General features: G+C 57.9%; 1 protein-coding gene across 2 annotated transcripts in view; it reads right to left on the bottom strand.

Moving 5' to 3' along the window:
• Positions 1-25943, bottom strand: part of EEIG1 (estrogen-induced osteoclastogenesis regulator 1) — a 36536-nt gene extending 10593 nt beyond the window's left edge. For both annotated transcript variants that reach the window (XM_061154560.1, XM_061154561.1), the window contains exons 1-4: positions 25795-25943; positions 3059-3179; positions 2837-2866; positions 303-419 (exon numbers count right to left, since the gene is read on the bottom strand). In XM_061154560.1, coding sequence (XP_061010543.1) covers positions 303-419; positions 2837-2866; positions 3059-3179; positions 25795-25940 — 414 coding nt within the window. In that variant the 5' untranslated portion in view covers positions 25941-25943. The remainder of the gene's footprint in view (positions 1-302; positions 420-2836; positions 2867-3058; positions 3180-25794) is intronic.
• Positions 25944-26974: the final 1031 nt, after the last annotated feature.

Here is a 26974-nt window from a genome sequence, read left to right as displayed (position 1 = left end):
TCCCTGCCAGGCTGTGGTCGGGCACCACGAGATAAGGGGTGCTGGTCTCACCACCAGAGACTGTTGGGGTCCACCCCCTGAGCCCCGATTATGGTGGGTGAAACAGGCCAGTGGCCGAGTCAGGCCTCCGAGGCGGGTTTCCTGACCCCAGGGCCTAGGTCTTTCCAGTGTTTCTTGCTGTCCGTCTGGGGTGAGAACCTGTGTTCTTCGCCGCTCCCCCGGGGGCCTCTGACAGGGAGGTGGCCCGCCCCCGCCCTGGCCCCTGGGCGGGAGGGGCGGCCGAGGCCCAGAGCCCCCGGTACCTTGAGGATGGAGTTGTCCTGTCTGGTGTTCTTCGTGTCGTAGCCCTCCAGCAGGCAGCAGCGCACCGTGGAGCCCGACCCTGCAAACTCCGCCAGGTTCAGGTCGGTGAAGCCCAGCTGCGCGGGGACAGAGGAGAGGGCGGGAGGCTGAGGGGAGTGTGGGTGCAGGGCTGGCGGCCCAGAGGTGAGCTGGGCCGGGGGCGGGGGGGCTGGAGCCCCGGGCCCGCCCCGGAGCCCCGACGGGCTGTTGCATAACCGGCACCCAAGGACACAGGCCCCGGCTGGCGGCTCCGCGTGGCAAAGCCAGGAGCTCACATCCCCGGGCTGCACAAAGCGCCCTTTATGCCGCGTCCCGGCATGCACCGGGGCCGCGCCCGAGATGAAAGGACATTGTTGTCTGCGACACAGACGCACTGTTCCCAGGGGAACAAGGCCGTGCTGTGGGAGCCCCCAGGCCAGCGGGCAGGAGGGGAGGCCAGGCCCGTGGGAACTTGGCGCTGGGGTGGGTGGGTGGATGGGTGGGGGGCACTCTGCTGGGCGGGCGGGAGACCTTGGTGGGGGCAGGAGCCAGGGGCTGGTGGGAACCCCGAGCCATCACGGGATGCAGAAGGGAGCCCGGGGTGGGGAGGGAAGTGAGAAAGTAGAAGAACAGGGTGGATGAGCTGAGAAGGCCTCCTGGGCGGAAGCCATGTCTGCCAGACCTGGAGGTTGGGGTGCGGGGGGTGGGTGCTGGGCTTAGGGACCTGGAGGACAAATCAGGCTAAGCGGGGACTTTCATTGAGCACCTGCTGCATGCAAGTCTCTACTGCAGAGTGTAGGGCGCATGCTTCAGACCCAGAAACTAAGGCTCAGAGCGGGCAAGTGACCTGCTCAGGGTCTCACACACCTTAGCCAGCAGAGCCAGGACTGAAATGAGGCCTGATCAGTGTCAGATCTTACCACCTTTCTGGGCCTCAGCTTCTTCCTCTGATTAAGGGAACCAGAGCCTGTGGTGGGGCTTCCCAGGTGGTCTGGTGGTAAAAACCCACCTTTCAATGCAGGAGACCTTAAGAGACACGGGTTCAATCCCTGGGTGGGGAGGATCCCCTGGAGGAGGGCATGGCAACCCACTCCAGTATTCTTGCCTGGAGAATCCCATGGACAGAGGAGGCTGGTGGGCTACAGTCTGTGGGGCTACAAAGAGTTGGACATGACTAAAACGACTTAGCACACACACACGAGCCTGTGACAGGAGGGAAGGGCCTGGGAGGTCTGACAGGTGACACAGCAGGTTTGTGGGAGGAGGGGGAGGGAGGTGGGTGCTCCCGCTGTTTGTGGCCATTTCTTCCCTGGCTGTGCTTCACCCACGTGCATCAACAGGAGGAGAAGTCTCCACTCTAAGAGCACCTTCCGCAGTCTGGTTCTAGCCACCCTGCCCTCTGCTTCTGGGCAGGGTGTCGGTGCCTGGGACAGGGCGCAGGGCACGGCCGTGTTCACTGAACTTCCTGAGCTCTGGTTAGTGAGAAGGGACCCACCCCACTTATCGCCTGCCTCAGGCTCCCCACGCAGGGTGAGGTGAGACAAAAGCATGTCCCCTCTGGACTGACTGAGCCCACCTCCCTGCTGCTGGGCACCTCCCCGGGCCCCAGAGGGTGGGCAAGAGGCCCTATGAGAAGCGGGGCACAGGGCAGAGCAGGCTGACTCAAAGCCAGAGGTAACCCTTCCAGAACCATCTTCCCCCACCTTCCCCAGTGGAAAAGGCTTTAAATGGGAAGGTCTGAAATGTCTGTGGGCGAGGGGAAACCTGCCCACCACACAAACGTGCAGCTGCTGGGGTGACTGAGCCCCCTTCACCCAGCCAGACGAGGGGACCCTCCACTGTTAGGAAGCAAAAGGAAACTTGTGATGACACAAAAACATGCCCGCGCTGTATTGGGTAGTTAAAAAAAAAAACACAAAACAGGTTTCAGAATCTGTAGGACAAGTCCCTCTTGTGAATTTAAAAATCCTATCACTTGCGTGTGCTTAGGTACCATGGGGGCTCCTCGTCTGATCCTCTAAACTACATGCACATGTTTTATTCACTGCTCTGATTGAGATAGTTCATGCATTTTTCTTCTTCTTTTCTAAAGTATTTATTTATTTATTTGGCTTTACTGGGTTAGTTGAGGCATGTGGGATCCAGTTCCCTGACTAAGGATCGAACCTGGGCCCCTTGCATTGGGAGTGTGGAGTCTTAGCCACTGGACCATCAGGGAGGTCCCCCACTTCATACATTTTTGTTTTCTTAAGAGGTCTGGAAGGGTGTGAGGAGGAGGCCGAGGGAGGCGCAAGGTGGGAAGCCCTCTACAATCTGTGCTGTAATAAGCATCTTCCGCCTTTACATTAAATGCAGAGGCTATCAATAAAGATATCTCCAAAAAATAATACATCTCATAGAGGGCAGGGCATCTTCTGTTTGGGTAAGAGAGGTGGCTGGAGGTTCTTCTTAGAGCTTCTCTCATGCCTGTCCCATCCCGTCCCACCCCGCCGCCCCTTCACCTGGCCTGGCTTACCTTGGAATAAGCCTTCCCGCCTTTCAGCTCCTGCAAGGGAAACAGACACGGCGATCAGGATGGCTAGGGAGTCCCAGCGACCTCATGGGTCTTCCCAATCCTCTCCGCCCCCCTCCCCATCTGACCCCCAGGGGAGGAGGACAGGAAATGAGGGAGCCTGACTCAGTGGATGGGCCGGGAGCCACCAGCCTGGTGGTCCTGGCAGCCCCCTGCCAGCCTCACCTTGCGCACTGACACTCGGAAGATGCAGGGGTCGAGCAGGCCGGTGGCCGGGTTGGCGCTCATCTTACACACGAAGGTGAATCTCTTCCGCCACCGCACGCAGTTCTCCTGCACCTCCTCCCTGCGGGCACAAGGCGGGGGGGGGGGGGGGGGGGGTCCCCGTTCAGGGAGGTGAGGGCCCTGCCCACCTGCGGGGGTGGGCAGGGGGAGCTCTCACTTTTCACTTTGTATCACAAAGTGACTGCAGCTTCATAACAAGAATCTGCTTGTGGAAGTGTGATAAAAACAACAACAAAAACAAGATAAAAAATGAAAAACAAAAAAAAACCACAAGGCGCGCGAGGGTGAGAGCAGGCCAGCGGGGGCGGGGGGGAGGGCAGGGGGCAGCCGTGTGTTTCCGGCACTGCCTGCCTGCCAGCCCCCACCGTGTGCCGGGGCCTCCGACAGCTCCTTCGGCTGCCATGTCCCCCCTCCCGCTGGACTGCGGCTGGCCATCTCAAGTGAGCCTCACAAAGGTGTTCCCGGGATTGACTGTCAGCCCTTTTCACAGATGAAGAAACTGAGGCTAGATAAACTGCCCAGTATCACCCAGCCAGGAGACAGCTGTGCCCTCAGTCCGGTGCTGCCCGGCTTCAGAGCCCCCTTCTTTACCAGCAGTAACAGCGATGATAAGAGCAATGACGGCAACAATAGCAAACACGCACACCACGCTTCCTATGTGCCAGACACAACCCAAAGCCATCGGAGCCTGCTCCAAGCGCTGGCGATCCACGGTCATGCTAACCCTCCCAGCAACTGTCTGCAGCAACTACTTTTAGTAGTCCAAGCCCACATGCAAAGAAAATGGGACCTCTGGGGCTAAGACCCCGGCCCGAGGCCCACCATGAGCAGAGCAGAACAGGGACTCGAACCCAAGCAGCCAGACTCTGCGCCATAGGTGTGTCTTCCCCACTGGGTTGGGGGCAGCGGGGGACAAGCTGGCTTTCCAGCTCCTGGAGCTCCTCCTGGACCTGTGGAGCATGACCAAGCCCCACTCCCAGTTCAGCACCCCCCGCCCCCCACCACTGGGGAGGTGCCTTGTGCCCTGGGGGTGAATGGGGGCCGGCAGGAGCGGTTCCCCCAGCCTCTCCAGCTGCGGCGGCTCTGGAGGTGGAAGTCGGGGGTGCAAGTGGTTATGACTTCTCACGTGAAGGAGATGAGGTTTCCCCCGCCCCAGCAGGGCAGGATGTGCTCAGGAAGGGAGGGGCCCACGTGAGAGACATTATCTCCAGCCTCATCCCACCGAACAGGAACGGCCAAGCGGACAGCTGAGGAAGTGACCGCTCCACCCCCTGGAGACCGGAGGGTTAACGGCCAGACTGGGGCCTGAGGGCGGAGGGTCAGCCACAGGTTGAGCATCTCCTGAACACTTACTTCCCCTGGCAACTCTGGAAGGGGACGGACTCTGTCCCTCCCCTTCTATACAGTTGAGGGTACTGAAGCTCCCAGAGACCACCCAAAGTCACACCCCCCAGAGACAGGCAAAGCAGGATCTGAGCTCAGGACTGGCCAATCACAGGGTCAGGGCGCCCAGCCATCGTCTTGGTTCACGGGTCAGCGGCTCGGGAGAGGCTGGCACGTGGAACCCACGAGGGTCATAGGGCCAGCTGCAACATGCTTGTTCCCCGAGGCATCTATCTGGGTCTCTGAGTCCCAAGTCCAGGCCAGGTGCTGGACTCTGCAGTGGACTGGAGTGACAGACTTGACATGTGAGTCACCCCAGTGATGACTCAGCGTCACCAGGACAGAGCAGGGGGAGTGGTGAGTCAGGGACAGTTACTAGCTGCAGAGATGGCATTCAGGCACAGACCCGAATGCAGAGGAGGGGAGTAGCCAGTGGGGGACACAGTTCCCAGCAGAGGGAACTGCATGAGTGGGAAACGATCATACTCTTGGGTTCTCGGCCAATGAAGGGCCCCGAGCCAAGACTCTAGGAGGAACTCCCTTCTCGCCCCACGAGGCTTTGAGGATGGAACCAAGGCTTCCCCATGTCCTGCCAGGGCTGTGATGGAAGCAACACGACTCGGTCAGGCAGACCCGGGCTCAGAACCGCACACTGTGCAGCTCAGGCTGAGGCCCAACCTCTGCATCAGCATCAGTGAAACAGGCACAGGAGCCACTCATCGTGGGCCCCTGAGAGCATTCAGGGAGGTGTGCCCGGCAAGGGCCAGGCCTCGGGAGGCCCCTGAGACATGTCTTATCTGATGAAGACGCTGGAGTTGAGGGGCACTCAATCACCAAGATGCTCTGACCTTGTTAGGAACGTGAGCTCCAGCAACCCGAGCAGACTGGGGACAGACAGAAAAGGTCAGGGCTCGAGAGGAGGGGGAGAGGAAGGGAGAGTTCCCAACCCCCTGGTGGACATGGGGCAGGAAGCAGGTGCCCCAGGAGAGGCGGCGGTCCCAGGCCGGAGCACCATCTGACCCAGCCGTGGTGGGCCCCCTTCTTTCATCAAATGATTCAGCACCAGCTGTGTGCCAGCCCCTGTTCTGTGCACTGGGCCACAGCAGTGACTAGCTTACATTTTGCTGGAAAGAAGAACTACAACTACCTCTATTGGTAGATGACTTGATCTGGTATGCAGAAAATCCTAAGGAAGCCACTACCTATTAGAATACACCAGTTCAGCCAGGTTGTAGAATACAAGGTTAATATACAAATATCAGTGACCTCCTGTATACTAGTGGACATCCACAATGAAATGAAACAATTTCATTTACAATAGTATCAAAAAGAATAAATTTAACAAAAGAAGTACAAAACATATGCTCTGCAAAACTACAAACTATCAATACCTTCCTGAAAGAAATTCAAGAATATCTAAGTAAATGGAAAGACATCCCATAGTCGTGGACAGAAAGGTTTACTCTTGTTAAGATGACAGCACTCCCAAATTGGTCTGAAAATTCAATACAATCTCTATCAAAATCTCAGCTGACTTTGCCACCAAAAATTGAAAAGTTGATCCTAAACCTTAGAAACTCAAGGGACTAGAATAATCAAAACAATCTAGAACATACGTAAAGGATTCACATGTCTTGACTGCAAAAATTCTACAAAGCTACAAATTAAGAAAGTATGGTTCTGGCATAAGGATAGATACAAAGAACCAAGGAATAGAACTGAGAGTCCAGAAACAAATCTTTACATTTATGGTAAATTAATTTTAACAAAGGTACAAATGGGGGAGAGAATAGCCTTTTTAACAAAAGTTGCTGGGACAACTGGATATTCACATTCAAAAGAATGAAGTAGAACCCATTTTTCACCCCATGTACAATAATTAACTCAAAATGAATCAAAGGCGTAAGTTGAAGAGCAAAAAACTATAAAATTCTTAGAAGAAAACATAGGGGTAACGCTTCATGATCTGTGATGAGGCAACAGTTTCTTAGATATGACACCAAAAGTGCAAGCAGTAAGATAAAAATATAGATATACCGAACTTCATAAAAATTTTGAAACTCTGTGATTCAAAGAACACCATCAAAAAAGTGGAAAGACAGCCCACAGAACAAGAGGAAATATTTGCAAATCATAAATATAAGGGACTTGTAGCTAGAGTATACAAAGAGCTCTTACAACTCAAAAATAAAGACAAATAACCCAATTTAAAAATAGGCAGATAATCTGAATAGACATTTCTCCAAAGAAGATATACAAATGGCCAATAAACACATGAGAAGATGTTCAACATCAGTAACTATCAGGAAAACACAAATCAAAACTGTAACAAGCGACCACTTCACACCCACTAGAACGGCTATAATCAAGGAGGATAATAACAAGTGTTGATAAGGATGTGGAGAAACTGGAACACTCGGTGCACTTCTGGCAGGAATGTAAAATGGTCCATCTGCTTTGGAAAACAGTCTGGCAGATCCTCAAGAGGTTAAACTAGAGTTACCATATGACTCAGCAATTCTACTCCTAGATATAAAGCCAAGAGAAATGAAACACATGTCCATACGAAAATTTGTACACAGATGTACACAGCAGCATTATTCATAATAGCCAAAAAAGTGAAAGCAAACCAGATGTCCATCAACTGGTGAATGGATACATAAAGTGTGATATATCCAAACAATGGAACAGTATTCAGCAGTCCAAAGAGCACCTAAACATGCTACAATGTGAACTAACCTTGAAAATATCCTACTTAGTGAGAGAAGCCAGTCACAAAGAGTATACCTTGTATGATTCAGTTTCTAAGAAATGTCCAGAGAGGCAAACCTATAAGAGGCAGAAAGACTGATGACTGCCAGGAGATGGGGGAGTTTGGGGGAAAAAATGGGAATAACTGCTAATGGGTATGGAGTTTCTTTTTAGCGTGATGAAAACATTCTAAACTTGGCTGTGGTGACAGTCACAACTCTGTGAATATACTAAAAACTTTAAATGGGTGAACTGTGTGGTTTGTGAATTGCAGCTCAAAGAACAGTTACCAAAACCAAACCAAAAGCTTGGTAGTTCAAACAAAGAGGAAAATGGAGCACAGAGAACAGGGACAGTGGTTAGGGAGTACCAGACGGAGATGAGAGGGGGAGCTGCTCCTTTGGGCAGGTGGGTAGGGAAAGCCCTGTGGCAGTGATGTCTGATCAAGGTCTGGAGTGAAGTGAGGGTGTAGGCTGAGCAAAGACTGGCGGGAAGAGCCGTCCTGATGCATGAACAGCAAGTGCAAAGGCCCTGAGGTAGAAACAAGCTTGGCCAATGGAGAAGTGGCGTGGGGGTTCAGGGGCTGAATGGGACTGGGGAGGGGAGCAGAGGGGATGAGGCAGTGGAGGGAGCAGGGTTAGGTCCCGCTGCACCGTGGTGAGAACCCTTGAGCCTTCCCCCTGACAGTGCCTCGGTCTTGGGTCTTGGGTCTTGCCACGATGGATTCCGGGCTGAGGGCCTCAGCCTGGAGGAGGTGGGTGGAGAGGCACAAAGACTAGACCATTTCCCATCGGGCAGAGGCCCCAAGCCTGAAAGCAGGGAAAGCGAGGGGCCAGCAGGGACGCCAGAGCAGACCCTCAGACCTCCGCCCGCCCCTCCGCTGGCCTGAGCCAGCCCGGGAGTGGCAGCAGCTGCTGCAGGCTGAGGAGGAAGCTCACAGTGCCGGGCGTGTTGAAACACCCAGAGGAATCAGGATTAGTGTCTGGGAAAGAAAGCCGGTATCGAATTGTGCGTTCTCTCCCTTCCCCTTTGTGAGTCTGCCATGGGAACACCGGGCCAGGACGCCTCCCTGACTGTGGTTCCTGCCCCAGCCAGAGAAAGCCTCGGGGACCCCTCCCAGGCTCGGGTTACAGGCGGCTTCCTCTCCCACTGTGGGAAGGTGGGCCGCGGCAGGGCTCACGGGATCAGTCCTGCGCCTCCCCCTGTTTCCACAGGGCTCTAAATACACACTATTAAGTCCCGCCACTCCCACGGGAAGAAGCGCAGAGCCTCGCCCTGGCACAACCCGGGAGGTCACGGCAAGGATAAAACAAGCGCCCCAGCAGTGGCCTACTGCGTGCCGCCCAGAACTCTTCAGCACTAGGAGTTGGCTGTTACGGTGGCCCACTTCACAGATGAGGAAAATGAGGCTTGGAAAGGCTGAGAAACCCAGTCACAGAGCGGTGAGGAGCGGAGCTCAATCTCAACTCGGGGCCCATCTGTGTCCAGAGCCAGGGAGGGCACACCCGGGACCCAGCCCTGCAGATGCCTCCAGGGCCCTCTGGAGAGAGGGAGCCAGGACCTCCAGCCAGGTGATCTGGGGTCCCAGGCACAGGCAGGGATAATGGGGGGAGATGAATACAGACTCAGGGTGCGAATGGGGGCATTCATTAAAAAAAAAAGCAAGAATTAAGATGCCAAGTAGAGGACCAGGAGCCCAAGGTGGGAGCTGACTTTAGCCAGGTTTGAGGAAATCTCAGGGCTTGATTCACTGAAGAAGAAACTCTTATGAAGCACTTACTAGGTGTCAAGTACTGCTGAAGGACCTAGGAACATAAACAGTGAACAAAACAAAAAAATTCTGCCTTCAAAGGGCTTATAGTCTGGCAGTAGGTAGGAGACAGACAAAATGAGGTAAAAACACAGCAGATGGTGGGAAGTGCTGGGGAGGAAGGAGCTTGAGGGCAAGACGGCCAGGAAAGATGTTGATGGGAAGGGCACACCTGAGCAAAGAGCTGAAGGAGGTGACAGTGTGATGACGATGCGGACACCTGGGGGAAGAACAATCAGTACAAAGGCCCTGAGGTGGGGATCTGCCTGGCATGTTTAGGAAGGGGCAGGGAGGCCACGGGCCAAGAAAGCACCGTGGAGAATAGCCCCCAGGAATAGCAAGGGTCCCCGCTTCGGGGCTGCCAAGGGCCCTGAAGGTGACCCGGATGCTGAAAGCTGAGCACTGCCTGACACCAGCCATGAGTCGATGGACTGTGGCCCAAGGGGCGGGGGCTGGGATGGGGCCTGTGTGGGCAATGTGGATCTCCAGACACATTCCTGACTCCCCAGGTGCCATGAGCAGGATGGAGGGGGGAACAGGGAGAGCATGAAAAAATTACAAGTGAGCCTCTATGACGAAAAATCATCCAGAAGATGCTCATTAAGAACACACAGGGCTGGGAGGCTTCCGTGGTGGTCCACTGGCTAAGACTCCACATTCCCAATGCAGGTGGCCTGGGTTCGATCCCTGGTCGAGGAACTAGATCCCACGTGCCACAACTAAGAGTTCCAGGGCTGCAGCTAAGATCCAGTGCAGTCAAATAAATTTTAAAAAGGAGAAAAATAACACACACACAGGACTGTGTATCCACTCCCCCACCCCGCTTCCCCTGCTAATGTGGCTTAGAACAGGCTGAGAACTGGAATGTAAAGATGATGGCACCAAACCCGAAGAGGACACCGTCGAGAGCCTCAGGCTGCTGGTTCCCAAGCCAAGCGGCCCGCTCCGCCTGCAAAGGGGCAGGAAGGGACAGTGGCTGAGGGAAGGAGGGAGCTTGGGGTGGGTCTGGCTAAGGTGGGGTGAGGGACTGCAGGGCCACTGTCTTCATGTCTCTCCGAGAATTGTTTCTGTAGTTGAACTTGAAATTGAAAAACGAGAAAAGCTTCCGAGGTTAGAAAAAACAGTGAAAGTGTTAGTCATTCAGTTGTGTCCACCTCTGTGACCCCATGGACTACAGCCTGCCAGGCTCCTCTGTCCATGGGATTCTCCAGGCAGGAATACTGGAGTGGGTAGCCATTCCCTTCTCCAGGGAATCTTCCCAACCCAGGGATCGAACATGGGTCTCCTACATTGCAGGCAGATACCTTTCCGTGTCTGAGCCACCAAGGAAGCCCTGTGAGGTTAGAAGGGCTGGTCAAAAGCCAAAAGGATTTGAATGCCCACCTACCTGATTCAAGGCCTGGGCCCACACTCGCCCCCCAGCAGGACCGCGCAGCCCCTTGTAAGAGACGAAGATGGCCCCGAACCTCCCTCGCCTGGGGTTTCAGGGTTTGAGTCCACACTGCCAGGGACAGGTAATTACAGAGACTGGGTTTGCAGGCGAGTTTCGTTTTTAGCTTTAAGATATACAATTAGACATCCAAACCCCAGAGAGGCAGGGCGAGGCCTCTCCACCCACCGCAGCCTGCCGGTGGCCCTCACAGCAACAGAATTCAGCTATTTCTGGGCTGTCCTGAAATAGAGCAGAGCACCCTACCGGGCTGGTGTCTCCCTCAGAGCTCCCCTGGCCCCAGATCCTCACCAGGGCTTCTCTTATGCCTCCAAAAAGCCTCCCTTTGGGCACCGGCTTGATGCCAGGCCCGCACGGGCAGGGGGTACACAACCGGAGCAGACATCCTCAGGATGTCTCCCCAGCTCACTGGGGAGACACACAAAAGTCAAGTGAAAGTCACTCAGTCGTTTCCGACTCTTTGTGACCCCATAGACTATAGAGTCCATGGAATTCTCCAGGCCAGAATACTGGAGTGGGTAGCCTTTCCCTTCTCTAGGGGATCTTCCCAACCAACCCAGGTCTCCTGCATTGCAGACAGATTCTTTACCAGTTGAGCCACAAGGAAGCCCAATTACACAAAAAGTGACCTGACAACTGCTATCAAGGGAAGCTTGACAGGAAGGGAAGGGGCTGTGAGCGACGTGAAGAGACCGGGGGCCTCACTGGGTCGGCGGCAGTGACCCCACAGCTGGGACCTCAAGGCTGTGGCTGGCTGGACAAAGACGCAGGGAGATGGGCCAGGCGGTGGGAAGAGCCCAGGACGACCCGGAACGAAGGAGGCTGGGAAGGGGGGTGGGCAGGACGAGGCAGGGGAGGGCGAGGTGCATGAGTGACCGGGAGGCCCGTCACCGGGACTGCATCTGTGAAAGGGTGATCCCGCCCACTGCGAGGGGCTGTCCGGTGACCCACTGGGCCATGTCCAGCTAGCTCCTTTCTCCTCTGCTCAGCCCGAGGGGGGATACAAAGAATTCTGCCAATGCGGGGTGGGGGTGTGGTGACTACATCATCCTAGCATCTGTCCCACCGTGTATCAGGGACCGAGAGAAAGGCAGCTGACCACCTTTGCGGCCCCACACAGATGGGGGGCGCAGGGCATCTATCGACCAGCACTGCTTCCCTGGAGCTCAGGACAGAGCCACATAGAGCAGGACTCTCGTTTGAGAACGTCCTCCTGCCTCCAGGCTCATCTTTAATCAGCAGTAAAACCCAGCCCTCTCATTGAGCCTGTTCTACAGGACACATGTTTCATATACACGGGCATCGTCTTCTATCACAATCCTAGGAAGTATGTGCCAGCGTTGGTCCCATTTTACAGATGAAGAAACTGAGGTTCAGGAAGGGACAGAACAAGCCCAACCAAGGCGGGACAGAATAGGGTCAGAGGCTGACCCAAGGCCACCCCTTCACCTCTTCCCCGTGTTGTTGCCCCTCAAATGCAGGAAGGAAAGTGGACACCTGGGTGGAGCAAATGCTTCTCCCCAGGCTCCCAGAAACTGAAAGGCCAGGAAGCGAGGCACCATCCTTAGCCTTTCAGATGGAGAAATCTGGGGCTCCCAGCAAGAGATGCCATCCCCCCCGCCAAAGTCTGGGTTCCGTGGTTCCCCAAGGGTGGCTCACTGGCACATCCCTAGCTCCTGGCCCAGACCAGCCTCACTGCCCAGAAAATGTAAGATCTCAGAGCTTTAGCACTGCTCCCAGTCTCCATCAAGCAGGTGACAAGGGGTCAGTGCCACGGGGGCCACCTCCTGGCCTCAGGCTGATTACAACCCACAGGCTGTCGCATCTACAGGGTCCCTGCAGATAGGGACCAAAGCGGGGCCATCTCAGGCAAAGCCACAGCACAGACCGCAGGAGTCTCAGAGCAGGAAAGTTGAGAGGGTCTCAGTGGGGGGGCCCATGGAAGGGCTCCAGCCTGACCCAACCTCAGTCCCTCACCTTCCCAGCGGCCTGGCTGCAAGCATTTGTCTGTCTTGTGCCCAGCAGAGAGCCGAGCAGCTCAACCATGGTCATGGTCTAGAAGTGGGGGTGCCGGGGCCTGGGAGGACAGAGCATCTTAGACTCTAATCAACATTGAAAAACAAAACTGTCACAAACGAAGATTCCCGGGCCCTGCCAGAACTAGACTCTGTCACGGCAGGGTTTCTCCACTTCAGCACTCTGGACATTTGAAACCATTCTGGTTTTGTTTTGTTTTTTTTTTTTTGGGGGGGGGGTGTCCTGTGCATCACAGGACATTTAGCAGCATCCTACCACGAGCACAAGTCCAGCTGTGACAACCAAGTATGTCCCCAGATGCTGTCAACTGTGGAGGCAAAGACATCCCTGGTTAAGAACCACTGCTGCAGACCCTGGACTGGACTTTTTGAAAAGCTCCCAGGTTAATTCCGAGGCAGGAGTTGGGCACCCAGCTAAGAGGGCACGTCTGTGAGCACTGGGTGGGACCCCGGGGACTCCCGGCCCCACTGCGCTCCTACTTTCCTGGGGGACCAGTCCCTCCCTTTCTGCCCTTAGGACAAGAAATAAGCAGAGCAAGGCTCCATCATGTGAATCCCTCCCTGCCCCCCACCCCAGGCAGTCACCAAATCCCGCCTGCACCTCCCAGCCACGTGGGCTCCGGGATCTCCCATCCTTGGCTGGTTTCAGGAGGAGCAGCGAGTGGTCCTAGTGATGCAATCAAGGTTCCCGGCTGATGAAGCCCAGCCCTGGGCCAGGCGAGGCAAGAGTCTCATAAGGAAACCATTTAAATTGACAACATCTGCCTGTGCTTCCCAGAAGAGCAGCAAGTCCAGCCACCTGGGGAGGGGCCCACCCCTGGGAGCGGACGAGGCGTCCGTCCAGGGGCTGCAGGGCGGTGGAGCCTCCATTCCAGTGACGTGGCCCACGCGGCAGCCAGGCAGCATCTGGCTCCTGCCAGCAATCCAGGGCCTCGCGCGGGGGAAGCAGCTTGTTGTGGTTCTGACACGGCCAGCCCCTCCTCCTGGGATGCAAAGAGGCAGCAAGAAGTTCCTAGAAGTCGGGCCACTCTGGCGCAGTGAGAAAGCATTAGGGACGGGAGGAAGGATTCTGCAGGCGGACACCCCTGGCCTCGAATCCTGCTGCTCACCAGCCCGGAAACCTTGAGTTGGATCAAAAAACCCCAAAGTGGGGACTTCCTTGGTGGTCCAGTGGTTAAGAATCGGCCTTGCAAAGCAGAGGACGTGGGTTCGATCCCTGATCTGGGAACTAAGATCTCACGTGCTGTGGAGCAACTAAGCCCAAGCACCGCAACGAAAGATCCCACGAGACCCAGTGTGCATGTGTGCGTGTGTGTGTGTGTGTGTGTGCACGCGTGTGCGTGCGTGCTCAGTCATGTCTGACTCTTTGCCACCCAGGACTGGAGCTCACCAGGCTCCTCAGTCTATGGGATTTTCCAGGCAAGAATACTGGAGTTGGGTTGCCATTTCCTACTCCAGGAGGATCTTCCCGACCCAGGAATCGAATCCATGTCTCCTGTGTCTTTTGCATTAGCAGGAGGATTCTATACCACTGAGCCACCTGGGAAGCCCACATGGCCCGATACAACCAAATAATTAAAACAATTTATAAAAAAAAGGGGGCAGGTGCCAGCTTCTCCATTTTACAGACACGGGCACGCTGCCTCCCTGCTTTGCCCTCCAGACTTGCCCGTACCCGGAGGCAGGCTCTGGAGGCAGCTGGGCAGCTCCCAGGTGAACATGCGGTGATGCGATTCTCAGCAGACGCAACAGGCCACTCCCTCTTGCTCTTAGAGCCCAAGAGGACAGCAGGCTGTTGGAAGGGATCCAGAGTAAACTTGCTGGCTTTGACCCAGGAATGGTCCAAACCCAGGCACCTGGGTAAAGGTGTCCCCCCCCTCAACTAAGTGTGGCCCAGCCCAGCTCGTTTCCGGGGTACTCTGCCTTGTGCCAGGGGCTACTAAAGCATGAACCCTCTGTAGGCACAACCACCATCCACTTCACAAATGAGCAAACGGATACTCAGGGAGTCCACAGGTCACTCAAGAGGTGAGGGGTGAAATGCACCCCCAAGCCCTACCTCAGGAGCCCACCCCTATCCCCTACCATGCAGGATTGCTGGGAAAATGCTCCCAGACAGAAGAGCTGTTCTTGGGAGCATCGTCAATGTTCCTGTGCTTTGCGGGCTGACCCTTCACGAGTCTTAATACTAGAGAAGAGGCAGTCTTGAGACCAGTCTTACCCTAAAGGAGGCAAAATCACACGAGGTCAGAGTGCATGGTCAGTGGGGCATGACCCTGGGCCAAACCTATCAAGCAAGACCTGCTGTTGTTGGGGGCCAAACCTCGTCAATCCAGGGTGGGAGAGTGGGGAAATGCTCCTGGAGGAGTTCATGTCAGCTTCCTGCCTACTTATCGGGTGCTGAACTGACAGCTCTCCCTGCCTGACCTCCTGGAGTCCACACCACAAGCCTGGGAGGTAGGTACCATCATCCCCACATCACAGGCAGGGAAACTGAGATTCAAGGCACAGAAGCCACCTACCCCAGGTGTGGCCGGGACAGGGCCGTGATCTGGTCTAAACCCACAGCTGTCTGATCTCAGAATCTCAAACCAGGCCCAGGCCCTAGAAATTCAAAGCAAGAAGCCACAGCTGAGCTAAGGTAGCAACTTTCCCTTCCCTCAGAAGCCTCAACTGTAAAAAAACAGTTAAAGGGTCAGCTATGTGCAGGGGGCGGTTCCCTTCCTGAGCCCCTGAGATCCCCAGCAGGACCGTTCATAAGACAAGGGTTATGAAGGCAGACAGACTGGGGTCCAAGGCCAGGATCTGCCCCCCACTGGACACATGACCTCTCTGGACCTCAGTCACTGCTCTGTCTCATGGGTTTGCTAAGAGGCTGAATGGGAGAACAGGGCCTGGCACATACCAAGGGGGACATGTCCGTTACTGTCAGAAGCAACTGTGACAGATGGTCCAGCAGGAAGACCAGGCGTGCAGGGCCCCTGATGGAGGCCCTGCTTCCCCACCCCAGGATATGTATGGACCAGGACATTTCCCCAGACCTTGAACCTGGCTCGGACATCCCGGGAGGTGGACTGGCAGGGAGCCCAGGCACGCTCAGGCCGCTCCTAGCTGACTCACACCTGGGTGGTGACTGAGTCACCCAAGGAAGGGAAGAAATAGGAGGGAGGAATCCCCATCTCTGGAGTCCAGTTCCGTGAAGAGCTGGACTCAAGTGAGTCACAGGGATGTCCCTGTCCTCTGAGCCTCTACCCAGCCCCAGAGTCTTTCCTGAAAGCACCCTCCTCACTACTGCAGACACATTACTTCCCCTTCTGGGTCTAGGTATGGTGAAAATGGAAGGACTTCCCTGGTAGTCCCAGTGGTCAAGACCCTACACTTCCAGTCAGGGGACACAGGTTCAATCCCTGCTTGGGGAACTAAGATCCCACATGCTGCACACTGACCAAAAAAAAAGAAGAAAACATGAGGAAGCTTCTATATCCCAGAGTGCAGGCGTCTCGGAGGCAAGGCCGCCATTTCACTCACTGATGCTTCTCACATCCTAAGGCTGGGCCCTGGCACGGGGGAGGCACTCAGTAGGTCTCTGATGACTAGATCAGTGACATCCACAGTCCGGCTCCCAATAAGGAGCTTCTTGCACTGAGATTTCCACCTCCAGGAAAGCTGCCTCCAGCTGTGGTCAGGACCTGTGCTATAGCTTTCGGTGGTCATCGAGGGGTCAGAGGTCATCACCACCTCTGGATCTGCCCCTGGGTGGTCCCACTGCTCCTCACCACATGCCCCACGGCTCCCTGGACTTCTGAGGGGAACTGAGGAATAACCAGAGGCCACCAGAGTCATGTCTCCTCACAAAACCAGCACAGAGTCAGACCTGCTTTTGTTGGCCATCTTCCGCAGCCCTCTGAGATTGCATCCACGGGACAAAGGGCTCGGGGGTCGGTGGGACCAGGAGGCCCTGACTCATTCCACCTCCTCCCCAGACAGCTGATTTCTCCTGCAGACTCAGGGGCTGACCCTGGGCCAGTTGCTGCCCCTGTCATTTTCAGGGGCATGTTGTCCACACACACATGAACTGAGCACTTGAATACGGGCCAGGCCTGAGTGGGACGCTGTGGACACATCCGGAACAAGCCTGGGCCTTGGTCTTGACTGCATCCAAAATGGGCCAGGCCAGTCTCACCCGGGTCCATGTGATTCCTCTTTGACCAACAGGAAACCCTTAGGAGGCACAGAAGCCCTGGGTCGGGCCTCCTCTTGCATTCAGGGCCATGCCCACTCAAAGGCCCACCCCCAGAGAAGACAGGGGTCAGGGCCAGAGCAGGCAGGAGTGGCTAATGCCGCCCCTCCCGCCCCGTGCTCAGCACTTCCGGGAGAGCTGATGTATCTAATGGTCCTCCCCTGGCTCAGGGGTGCCGGGTCAGGGGCCATGGCTATCTCTGCCACTGCTGGGCCCAGTGCCCAGGGCAGGAGCCTGGCTCTAACTGCAAATGTTTGCTGAAGGGGGTGAAGCACAGGAAGAGAGAAAGAGAAACAATTAAGGGGCGAGAGGGAGCAAGGTGAACGCTTCCTTCCTGCTCCCACCCCTGGATCGTCTCCAATAACGGCCCTGACAGCCACCACTGCCAGCCTTTCCAGGGCCCTGACTTGGTGCCGGGGTTTCTGCTGGGTACGTAATGGGGACGGGGGAGGGTGGGTGACCCACTTAATCCAAGCGCCGGGAAGGAGCTCATCACCCCATTTCACAGAAGAGGAAAGCAAGGCTCGGAGAGACCCGGTGGTCTGGCAGCCTTGGGAGCCCACCCTCCGTCTGAACCGCCAAGGCCCACACCCAGCCAACCCTGCCAGGGTTTGCTAGAGGCAGAAGGAAAAATCCCCAGCCAGAGAAGACTGTTGGCAGCTGCCAGGAGGAGTTATGGCTCATAACTGATGCTTATCGGGCTCGGGCAGGGATGGTTCAGGCCACCCAGCCAGAAAGACCCTGGAAAGACCAGAGGATCCCGCCCCCCAGGCTCACAGGTGCCTGGCCCGATCAAAGGGGTGGGCGTGTCCAGTCCGTTTCTCAACACAGACATGTGCACACACCGGGGCACGGCTGGCAGGCTCTCACAGCAGTCGTGCGTAACCAGCCGCCTAAGAAGCAGGACTTCACAGGTCCCGGAAGTCCCCTCCAGACATGACCTCCCCCCCACAACCCAAGCCAGCATCATCCTGACTCCTATCAGGATGGGTGGCTTTAATCAGAATGCTTTTGAACTTTATATAACCGGCACGGGATGGCACGGCACGCTCTTGGGTCTGGCTCCTTCCCTCAGTGTTGTTTGCCACACTATCCTTGCTGTGAGTGGCAACGGCTGCTGCGTAGCCAGCTGGGAGTTTGGTTTTTAATCATTCTATGATGACAGAGGTGGGAAACCGCTCCTATCAGCTGATGGCCGCCTCCCCTCCTGCCACTTGGAGTCCCAAGTGGTCAAGCCCATGGCTGCCCCTGGGGGTTCTAAAATACAGCTCTGATTCACGTCTTTCCGGGGCCCCTTGCCCATGGCTCCCCAGACTCCCAAGCCCAGCATCCTGCCTGGGGCGGGGCACGGTGGGGGGCAGGGCAGTAACCCCAGGAGGCAGCACGAGCCCCCCTACACCCAGAAGGTGCTCAGGAACTCGTCCTGAGGGACTGGGGGTGGGGGCGCTCTTGCAGAGGAAGTGGTGGGAGGTAAGGGCGCCTTTGCGTGCGAGAAGGATCCAGACTTCTGCCTTCCCAAACGGCCTCCCAGGCGCCGGCGTGCACCGCCTCCCCTCTTGGCAGGTTTAGTCTGGTTTCAGCTGCCCTGTGCCTGGCCCTGTGCTGGGCAGGGAAGCCCTCCCACCCCCTTCCTGGGCAACCCCTGCCCCACTGGATGGAGGAGGAAGCCCAGACTGAACGGACCAGGCTGTTGGCTGTGGTTACAGAGTCAGAGGGTAGTTGCCGAGGTCCAAGGGCAGACGTCGGGGCAGGGACCAGCCTCCACCTCCTCCCCCCGCTAGGAGCAGCCCCCCTCTCCACACCCAACACAACCCACCGGTGCCCCCAGCTGCCTCTCAATCTCAGCCTCTGAGCCCCAAGGCGGTGCCCAGCTGCCCGGTAGGTGGCGAGGGCTGCTCCTGACACACGCTGATACCCCTGGCACCAGGGTGGGGAGGGCCTCGGCTCAGGCAGCTGGCGGTGACTGGCACTCGGTCCAGCACCATCAGCGCCCACGCTGGTTCAGGGCCAAGGGAGAAATGTCCCAGGTCCATGCCAGCGCCTGCCCTTGGCACAAGGCCCCAGGACTAAGATGCAACAGAGGCCACGCCAAGTCTGGGGCTGGAGCTAAGAGGCATGGCCCACTGGGGTGCTCAAGGCCAAAAGGGGGGCCAGGGAAGGCCTCGCAGGGGAGGGGGCTCTTGGGCTGGGCAGGAGTTTGGCCACGTAAAGCGGGGAAACGGAGTCTGAGGACAGAGCAGCTGCAGAAGCAAACAACTAGAGGAGTAAGGTGGGGTAAAGTCAGGCAGCCCGGGGACCCTGGCATCGCCCCCCGCTCCCCTGGCCCCAACAGAGTCTGCCCTGGACCTCGGCGGGGAGCAGTCTTCTGTTCCCAGCGACGGTCCCACAACTGACTGTGTGGAGGGCCCCTCCCTCCTTCGGCACTTCCTGTGTAGAAGCCCCCCCAAACCCCTAGCCCAGCCCCACCCAGGCGAGCACTCCAGCTCTCCCTGGCTTGGAGCCAAGCCCCCCAAGACAGAGCAGGTTCAAGCCAGCAAAGGCGAGAAAGTACAGAGACCCCACACTGGGGACCCTGAGTTCCAGCATGAGGCCCAGCTTCCTACACACTTGGGAGCTCACCTGTTCCCAGCCCTCCGGAAGGAACTTCTCCCCACAGCACCCCCAGAATCCTAAGACAGAGACAGTACCCCAGTCAGTCCTGGCCCCCAGGGCAGTTCCCCAACCAGAGGGACAACTGAGGTGGCTCCATCCAGCCCACCGCCTTGACTCAGCTGGGGACGAGCTGGACCTCTGATGGACATTATCTCACCGCGTCTCCCAAGAACACTGCGGGCAGGCACCAGCAGCCCAGGGCTGGGGGGCCCAGGCCTGTGCCCAAGGTCGGACGGGCAACAAGCAGCAGAGGAGGACGGGTATGTCCTCCCCAGGCCTGGGGGGGACAGGCCTCCAGCCCGACCAAACAGGCAGTGCGTCCTCTAGCAGGGCTCCTTCCTCCCAACCGTGGACTGGCCACTCCCCATTGACATCTGGGCAGATGGGGGGGCAGATGGTTCCAGGCCTGCATCTGAGAGCTGTCTGTTCCAAGCCTGGGCGCCAAAAGCAGCTTAGAGCAGAGGCTGAGGGTGTGCAATGACCGCCCCAAGCAGACACCAAGGCCGGGCCACGGGCTGGGCGGCTTTAGGCCTCACCAAGGCCACCAGCAGCACAGTTGTGACCTCATGGAGAGTGGGAAGGCGGGGGGGGCGGGGGGAAGCCCTGGGGTCACAGAGCACACTGAAGCCCTGAGGGCAGGTCTGGTGTCCCCAGAATCCCCAGCACTTGCCAGGCCAGGTGGATAATGAAGAGTGACAGCCCTCGTCCGCAGCCTACATCACTTCCAGGTCTCATTCTAAGTGAATCCGATGTCTCTCCCCTGCTCAGACCTTCTGGGGCTGTGTGATGAGATGAGGATAAATCTATATTGGTTGCCATGGGTGATACACTGCTCATTTCAGCAGCAGGCTAGTGACTGCAGGGTCACCAGGCTGCACACACCGAGTCCCCCAGCTCCCAGGAACCATGGGCAGATAGGCCAGCAGCCCAGGCAGGGCTTCCAGAACACAAGTCAGGACTTCCAAGTATTGAGCAAGCAGAATTCAAAGCCTCTCCAGGCCCTCAGATACACGGTGTAGATGCTGCTGCAAACCCCGGGCCAGAGAGGTTCCCAGAACTGAGCTCAACGTGAGGAACAGGCCTCAGGGAACAACCCTGGCTCCACGGGGCCCAGTCACCTCTGGTCAGAGCTCTGCCACTGCCAGGCTGGCAGGCAGGCATGTGGCCGGGGTTGCCAGGGTGGCACCTGCCAATGGTGTGGCCAGCTGGCAGCAGAGGCCAGGCCCCAGGAGCAGACACCAAGGCCAGGCAACGGGCTGGACGGCTTCAGGCCTCGTCAAGCACACCAGCCACAGTCTGACCCCAGGAGCCCACAGCTGGCCTGATGCCACGACCTGGCTGCCAGCAAGACGTTGCTACCAGTGCCCGCCTCCTCAGGCCCCAGCTTGCCCACGGAAGGCCTTCTACAGGGGCCCCGGGGACCAGGCAGATCACCACCAGGGACCCAAGGGCATGAGGGGGGTCAGGAGGAGCCCAGAGCAGGCAGCTCACAGAAGAGGCAGCTTGGGCCAGATGCTGCCACGTGACAGTCACCAGATGCACTGATTTAAAAGATTTTTTTTCTTTTTATGCTGTCAAAACCTGTTAGACCCCTGTATAGGGCAAGAAAACCCCGCACAAGCTCCATGAGGGCAAGGGCCACGTCCAGCCTGGGGTGGGTGCCCAGTCGACATCTGCCAAGCAGACAGATGACCGAACAGAAAGGCTTCCCGAGTTGGTCCTGGGAGGACCCTTCCCAGGTGTGTCTGGCTGTGAAGTCTCTGTGAGGCCTCCAGGAGCACTGCCCACCCCCCCCCGCCCCCCCACCATGGGGAGCTCCCCAGGAGCCGGGCTCTCTGCTCCTGGTCACCTCTGGAAGCCCGGGTCCAAGAGGGTGCTCAGAAAATGAGGAGTAGGGACCCGGGCCTGCCGGCCTCCTCCTCTGCCTTCCTCCCCTAACTGTGAAAGGAAGTGGTGGCCCCGCCTACCTCGGGGTCCCACTGCACCCCCACATCCCTGTCCCCTTGGGCCTAAGAGACAGAACCGTGGGTCCAACTCCAGACCAAGAAGTGTGGGAGAGCCGGCTGCGCAAGCCAACAGGTTCAAGAGGCATCTGCGGTCTTTTCCACGGAAGGAGGGCGAGGCCCCGCCAAGCCCGAGGTGTGTGTGTAAAAGACCTGGCTTCCCCGGGCCCGCGGCCTCCAGCTGCAGAGCTGACCTGTCCGAGGCCCTTCTTCAGACCCCTCCAGATCCCAAGCAACCCTCAGAGAGCTCCCATTCCAGCCTGCTCATGGCCAGGCCCGCGGAAGGAAGGCAGTGTCCGTCTTGTGAGCACGCCTGCCCCCTTTCAAACGGTTGCCCCAGTGAAAACCCCACTGAAGAAATCATTGAAAACTGAAAGCGGTCACAGAAGAAAGTACAGGGTGGGAGCCCGCCCAAGTCACGTGTCTGTTTCTTAGACAGCCTGGCACTAAGTCCAGAGCAGGAAGAGCCCCTTGTCTCTCCCTGGCCCAGCCTGCCGCTTCATGCCAAGAGGGGCTCTGAGGCACCCGGGGCAGAGGTCAGGGCCAACCAGAGCTGTGCCATGAGCTCCTCCTACAAGGTCACCCTGAACGAGTGACTTCTCTGCCCCCAGCCTCAGTTTCCCCATCCCCTGGCCCAGGAGGCTCACTCTGCCTGTCCTCTCCACAGAGGCCTTGCTGTCCGGTAGATCAGCGCCTCCCTCTTGCTCCCTCCCACCACCAGCCACGTGCACAGGGCAGCCACAGGCCCAGTGCCAGCCGGGCGCAGAGACCTCTCAGGATGTTTGGGATTCCTCCTGCCCGAAAGACAGATTGGCTCAAGGCTGGAAGCATGCAACCCGCCTGCCTAGGGAGACCACGACCTGGCCCACGGCTTCCCAGCTCACGAGACTTGGCTGGGACGTGTCCCTCCTGGGACCCCTGGGAAAGCCTCCCAGATGCCATTCGGATGCATCTGCTTAGAAGGCCTCTGGGCAGAGACCTTGGCAAATGCACACTGTGCCCCAGTGCCAGCCCACGCCTGGCATAGAGTTCACAGCAACGACGTCTGCCCCAGTCCCCACCTGCGGCCCCCAGGCCCTTTTTCCTCAGATTTCACCAGATCGAGCCCAGTACCTCGAAGCGATCCCAATTTGGATTTTCCTGTCGCGCCCATCCCACAGAAAAGAACCTCCTTCCAAGGTCTGGCGGCATCACACGGGGCTGCAGCTGCTTCTGGCCCTCGGTCACCAAGGCAGGGTGGGGCCTTGGACCTCACCTGATTCTAGTGAGGAATCTGCCAGTCCCCAGCTAGGTGATGCGGGTCTACCACTTTAGGTCTCTTGACCCCAATTTCCTCATCAGCTCAGGGGTGGGATTCAAGGACTCAGTGGATCATGCATTCTAGGTGTTTAGCGGGTCCCTGGCATCTCACAGTGCGCAATCAAAGGCAGCTTAAACCCTGATGATAAAATGGTTATTTTTGCAATTGCATTTCTAGCCAGGTGACCCCTCCGGATGGCCAAGAGGATTAACAGACACGTCATGTGCAAAAACACCCAGCGTGGCACCTGGCACGCAGCACAGAAGCTGGTAACCATGAGGATCACAGTTCGTAAGGAAGCCTCAGAGAGGTGAGGCTGGGGAAACAGTGCGACGAACCACCTGTTCTACCTGCTCAAATTGGGTCAGGCTGGAGCTGTGTACCCAGCTGTTGCCATGGCACCCAGCACACAGGGAAACACTCTAAGCTAGGAGGGTGGTTGCTGCAGGAGTGGGGCCTCGGGCCTGCTTCACCCAGACACCTCCCATGCTGCCACTACCCCCGCTGTCTGGACCACATCGGGGATCCCCGAGGTTGGGGCAGTACGCCGCTCAACTAAGCAGATCACGTACCCCTGACCCCACCCCAACTCCAAAACAGGGCTTTGGCCCTCTGGGTGGGGGTAGGGGGGGCAGGCTGTGAGGAGGGGCTCCCAGGCTGCAGACCAGGATGTGTGGAAGGGGAGTGGATGGAGTAGGAACCCAGGAACCCTCATCTCCTGGGAAAACGCCAAAGCACCTCTAAGCAGCCTCGGGTCCCAACATGTCTATTCCCTCCAGCCACACTTGCCCAGCAGCGAACAGGCACCCAGAGCCCACTTCGTGCCTAGCTGTGTGGGGTTCAGTGCCAGCTCTTCCCTCCTCATCCCACTCAGCTTTCATCCAGGGTGAGGGTTGGCAAAGGCTGTCGAGGCTCAGCCAGGTTTAGGGAATCCATGGCCCATGGCCAAGAAGGAAGAAGGGGAGAGAGAGGAGAAATCCAGACGCTGTGGGCTGAGATCTGGAACTTTTCAGACTTTCCCGCGTGAGGGGGCAGGTTTGGGGCAATGGAAAGACTGACAGGTAGGGTGGCAGGGGCCCCAGGGCCTGGGAAGCCCAGCTGAAACTTTAGCCTGGGGCTGAATACTGACTCCTCAGTAGAATCCAAGACCCTGCCCCCAACCCTCAACTCAGATGAGAGCCCCTCCACTGCTGACTCCAGCTAGTACCCCCAAGATCTAGGAGGGGCCTGGGGCATGGACCTGTCTACCATAGTAACCGCAGTGGTTGCAATGATTTGCCTGGCCAGACGTCGTATATACATTATTCATTCCCCGTCACAACTGTAGCAGTGGGTATGATCTCCCACTTCTCAGAAAAAAAACTTAAGGTACAAAGGTAGAACACAGTAGTGGCTAAAAGCACATCCTGAGTTTGAATCTGGCCTCTGCTGCCATAACACAGGCAAATCACTCCCTCTCTGAGCCTCAGTTTCCACCTCTATAAAATGGGAATAATCTTACACGGCAACCCCCCCCCCCCCACCAGCCTCCACTCTGCTCCATGGCATAATCAAGGGGTTAAGTAAGAAGCACTAGTAAAACAGGGTGCAAAGGACCAATAACTTAACTTGCTGGTCCCTGGAATCAGAGAGGTTAGGTAACTTGCCCTACGTCACCCAGCCAGTGAGGGGCCAACATCCCAGGCCCCAGCTCTGAGCATAGCCCTTTACCGGAAAGGTTGGGCTGCTCTGTGTGTGGCCGGCGGGATCACAGGCTCCCAACCCCACAGCAAAGGGCAGCCCTTGTCTGAATTCCTCAGATAAGCAAGCAGCCCCAGCCGAGCGGAGCAGGCCCAAGTGCACAGAGAAGGCACGCTCCACCCCGTTCCACACCGTAGATTCCTAAATCTGGGTTAGGCTGTAGGCCTCCTCTCTCTCCTCCCAGCGGAACATTGGACCACCAGATTCATCCAATAGGTCTCCAAACAGGCCGATTTCAGTCGACAACTGCCTCTTGTGGGGTCCCTGGCAGACCACTTACTTCCTCTTTTTGGGGCCTCAGTTTCTCTATCTGTAACAGGCAACCCCATCTCACAACTATGGGGCAGCCCCAGCTAACTGGGCTCACAAGGAGGCCTGAGGAGCCAAGGGGCAGCCCAGCGAGGGGAACCAATGGATCACAGGCCCTGGGTCAGGCCTGGACCGCGTTCCCTCTGCTGAAACTTCTCCACAACTCGGAGTGAGAGACCTGTACTGGGCCCAGAAAGTGGCCAAGCTGAGACTCCAACTCCCATCTGTCACACTCCAGGACGATGTGACCCAGGGAAGGGGGGTGCCGGGCAGTGGCCACCCTCAGCAACAAGCTGGAAGGCTGGGACTGCAGGATGGGGAAGAACACAAAACTAAACTTGACCGAGCTTCTTTCTTTCAGCGAGGGCAGCAGCCTCCAAGACAAGGGCATTTGCAATGCAAAGCAGTCCAGCTCCAGCCAGAAGAGAACGGTCACTCGGAGGGGGCTGGGCGGGTCAAAATCCAGCCCCCACCCTCCAGCCAGACCCGGAGTGCCCGGGGGGGCCAGACCTTCCCGGGCGTCGGGGAGTGCCAGGGAACCTGTAGCTGGCCCAGGCTCTTAAATCATATGACAGCCTGAGCGGCCAGCTGGGTACAAGATGCCCTGGAAATACTCGCCCCTTCTCAGCCCTTCAAGGCCAAACTCTGCTGGGCTCTGCCTGCAAGTCTGCAGAATGGGCCTACTGTGGGCTGTGTGTGTGCAAGGCCCCAAGAGGGGGCTGAAAGAACAGACTCCCCTCCCCCACCCCTCTCCAGGTATCCATCTGGTCACCTGCAGGTGGGTGCACCGCACCCTGCCAGCTTCCCTCAGGCCCAGATCTCCCAGATCACTCAGTCCTGCCTTGTGCAAACCTGCCCCAGACACGCATAATCTCCAGGACTCCTCTGGGCCCCAAGGGGCACTTCCACACCTGCCAAGGGGATAGATCTCGCTTCTCAAACCCCGCTTTGCACTCCTCTTTGCGCCCACCCCCACGCAGGCAGGACTGCCCCAGCTCCTACCTTGACGACAAGCTGACAAAGTCCCCGCCATCCAGCAGCCGGACCTTGCAGAAGAGAACCCCATTCACGAAGGGGACTGCAGTCAGCTCCTCCAGGGTGAAAGTGGTTTGGAATTTAAATTTCTTCTTTTTCATCAAGAAAGCCATGAGCGAGTTCCCTGAGTCTGAAGCCCCGAAGGCCAAAAAAAAAAAAAAAGCGGGGGAGCCAGAAATCCCCAGGATTCTTTCCCCTACCACCACACCCCCTCCTCAAAACACCAGAGCCGGATCCCGCCCAGATGGTGGCTGAGGCAGCAGAACGGATGGGGAGCTGAGTCCGGAGGGCCCGGGTCCGAACGACCAGTCCAGTTCGCAGGCCGGCAGGCTTCACCCTCGGGGAGCTGGGGCTTGGACGGGTTCCGAGTGGCCGGGGGCTTCACCGGCCATGTAAACATTGGGGCAAGGTCCACGAGTCAAGGGCAGGGGTGGCGAGCGGCGCGCGAGCGGCCGTGCTGGCGGACAGCATCCCGAGAGCTGAGGTCCCCGGAGAGCTCACGCCGCGCGACCGGGCGCGGCGGGCAGACCGGTGAAACTGAAGACGACGGGCGGCCCGGCTGAGGACCGAGGGCGGCCCCGCCCCCGCCCCGCTGGCGGCCGGGGGTGGCGCCCACGCCGCGCTCACGCCCCCGCACCTGGGTGCCAGGCAGCGGCGCAGGTGAGTCCGGGGAGGCCGAGGGCACCTCCAGGGGGCGGTCGAGAGCGCTGCAGGGGGCGGGGGGAGGCCCTTCTCTCCCGGAGGTGCTTCGGGGAGCTCCGGGCCGGGAACGTCCGGCCACGGCCCCCTCCCGGCGGGCAGCCGGCCGGGCTCCAGGCAGCAGGGGCGCCGCCTCCTCTTTGGTCCTGGGTCCCGCGCCGCGGTCCCCGGCGGAGCTGAGGCGCCCTTCCGGCCGGCCGGTGGCGCCCGCCTCACCCGCTGCCTCTGGCCAGCACCCCGCGAACAGGAGCGCCGCCGCCCGCGCTCCCGACGCCGCCTCCCGAGCCCGACGCAGAGCGGCGCCGCTGGGAGAATGCCGAGACCCCCGCGCGCCCGCCCGCGGAGCCTCAGCCTAGCGCGGGAGGGGCGGGGCGTCGGCGGCTCAGCCCGCCCACGATTGGGCCGCCCGGTGGGGCGGCCGAGGGGCGTGATTGGTGGATGGCGGCGT

The sequence above is a fragment of the Dama dama genome, chromosome 11 (genome assembly GCF_033118175.1).
Source record: "Dama dama isolate Ldn47 chromosome 11, ASM3311817v1, whole genome shotgun sequence".
Classification (NCBI taxonomy): Eukaryota; Metazoa; Chordata; class Mammalia; order Artiodactyla; family Cervidae; genus Dama; species Dama dama.
Note: the sequence above shows the minus strand (reverse complement) of the source record. Positions and strands in the feature narration are given on the sequence as shown.